The 2,505-nt window shown below is 43.6% G+C and overlaps 1 protein-coding gene across 1 annotated transcript in view; it reads left to right on the top strand.

Moving 5' to 3' along the window:
• Positions 1-2,505, top strand: part of NDUFS3 (NADH:ubiquinone oxidoreductase core subunit S3) — an 8,759-nt gene that overhangs the window by 1,286 nt on the left and 4,968 nt on the right. The window contains exons 2-3 of the mRNA XM_009277585.1: positions 942-1,039; positions 1,306-1,455. Coding sequence (XP_009275860.1) covers positions 942-1,039; positions 1,306-1,455 — 248 coding nt within the window. The remainder of the gene's footprint in view (positions 1-941; positions 1,040-1,305; positions 1,456-2,505) is intronic.

Below are 2,505 nucleotides of genomic sequence, written 5' to 3'. Positions count from 1 at the left end.
CTGGGGCCGTTGGTTTGGTGGTGGTGGGGGTGCGGTGGAAGAGACCGAGGCGTGCGCTTGTGCCCCTGTCAGCTCCCGGCTCGGCATTAGGGCGTTTGTCTGCCCTTACGAAGTTTCTGTGCGATATAACCTTTTTAGTGCGTGCATCAGAAAATGGTTGACGCCTGTCACGCATAAACCTGAATTTTGCGCAGAAAAGTGGCTGTCGGTAACTGTTCTCACCCTGTATTCCCGTCTGCATCCTTTCTCGTGGGCCTGCCTGCTTGTTCTGTGCAAAGTTGTGCCTGGGCAACAGCTTCATAACCCCTCATTGCCCTGAATCTTGAGGAGTATTTGTGATCGTAACAAAAAAAAAAAAAAAGGCAACGTGAGGTCCTAGGATGTTTTGATTATGAGGGGTGTGCTTAGATGCTGGCACATCAAACAAAACCAGGATTATTTTGTCTAGAAAAAAAGATCCTTTCTAGACCCAGGCTGAATGTCATGAGCAGTATCTGAGTTCAGATTGTTCTGTCATCTCTGCCTCTCTCTTTTTCGTCTTGTTATTTGCTTCTCCGTCATCTTGTTGGACTGTTCCTCCTGCTGTATTTACAGTGCACAAAAACATCTCTGCCTAGCAGTGACGCAAACTTCCTTCCTTATCAAAGTCTCTAGTTCCATGTTGTTCTGTGTACAACAACGCATGTATGTTGCTATAGTCTAGTCTCTGTTACAGCATCCTATATATTCTACTACACGTATATGTTATGTTTAGCTTCGGATTTCCCATAAACAAACTTTGCAGGTTACCTGAACCTGAAGCTGCCTGGCTTCTGTCAGAGCTACTGAGCAGCAGCTAGACTGGTTAAAGGGATTTTTAAGTCAGGGATGGGAGTTACTACTCTTTCTGTAGCTTTCTGTATTCCCTGCCATAATCTTGGGAACTTAATTTTTCTCTTTAGCTACTGTCAGACCAAAAAATGAAGTAGAACAGAAGCAGCTGTGTGCTTTTGGGGAGTACGTGGCTGAGATTCTGCCCAAGTATATCCAGCAAGTACAGGTAGGTGCTGTTCAAGAAGTTGTTCTTGTGGGGGGGACGGGACCCAGTGAACACACTACTTGTTTGTTAGATGTTTTCAGAAGTTGTTCTGGGGTAGGATTGTCAGAAATACACGAAAGTTACTGCTATTATTAAGCCCCTTTACCTGATGTCATTATGTGTCTGCTATTCAATATACGCTCTTTGTTTAGGTGTCCTGCTGGATTCAGTGTAATGTTCAGTCCTGTTGGTGTTTGTACTCATTCCCTTTCCACTGTTTTCATCAGGTGACCTGTTTCAATGAGCTGGAACTTTTGATCCATCCAGATGGGATCATTCCAGTTCTGACCTTCCTTCGAGATCACACTAATGCCCAGTTCAAATCCTTGGCTGACTTGACTGCTGTTGATGTCCCATCTCGGCAGTACCGCTTTGAGGTAAGAACTGCTCACAGGTGCAGGACTCAGGGAGTTTCACAAGTGCTGATGGCTGTGGGTGCGGTTGCAGCTCTGACCACATTTTTTGCTTTCTGACAGTGAAAAGAAAATCCACTCTGAAATGCTGGGTTTTGTTTAATCTGTTGATTGTGGAAGCAGTAGCAGAACTGATACTGCATGGGTTCCTAGTCTGGCTTTCGTGCTCTGCTGAAAGTCTCTCTCCCCTTTTTTTTCCTTTTTCCTTTTTCCTTTTTCCTTTTTCCTTTTTCCTTTTCCTTTTCTTTTCACCAAATTGTCTAGAGACTTCTTTCTGGCCTGATGTGAATTGGTCCTCTTCCTTCTTCCACTTAGGCCTGTCAGCTGCTGTTGACACAACTGATCATGTTTTTCTTTAAATCCCATCAATCTTCTTAACAATTTTCCTCTTTTTAAAAAATAAAACAAAACAAGAACTATTTAGTTGTTTTAAAAACATTCTCTGAAAGTCGGGACCAAATAGGAGATGAGGCAGATTTTCAGAAAGCTCTCAGAAGATTTGGGGCACTGAATTTCCACTGACTTTCAGTGGATATTGGAGATTTGGTTCCCACAGATGCTTTTGAAAGTCTCGCTGTATAGCTTTTCAGCTGCAGAAAAATTGCAGCTGCAAATAGAAAAAGAAAAGATACATCTTTGAGGAAACCACAGACAGCATGTTGTCTTCTCACCTACTATTAGAAAGCTTTGTTCACAGTGTTGTTGCAAAGACATTATTGTAGTTCAACCTAGGAAGATCTGTAAAAGACAGCGGCAGAAAATCCCTAGGGCTCACGTGCTGTAGGAGGCTGACTACGGTTTAGGCAGCCTTACGGACGAAGAGATGTCTGTCTTCCATTGTCTAATCTGGGCAGACTGTCAGACAAGAATTACAGAATCATAGAATCATTAAGGATGGAAAAGACCTCTAAGGTCATCGAGTCCAACCGTCAACCCAACACCACCATGCCCACTAAACCATGTCCCTAAGCACCTCATCTACACGTCTTTTAAATACCTCCAGGGATGGGGACT

The sequence above is a fragment of the Aptenodytes forsteri genome, unplaced genomic scaffold, assembly GCF_000699145.1.
Source record: "Aptenodytes forsteri isolate BGI_AS27 unplaced genomic scaffold, ASM69914v1 Scaffold146, whole genome shotgun sequence".
Lineage (NCBI taxonomy): Eukaryota > Metazoa > Chordata > Aves > Sphenisciformes > Spheniscidae > Aptenodytes > Aptenodytes forsteri.
Note: the sequence above shows the minus strand (reverse complement) of the source record. Positions and strands in the feature narration are given on the sequence as shown.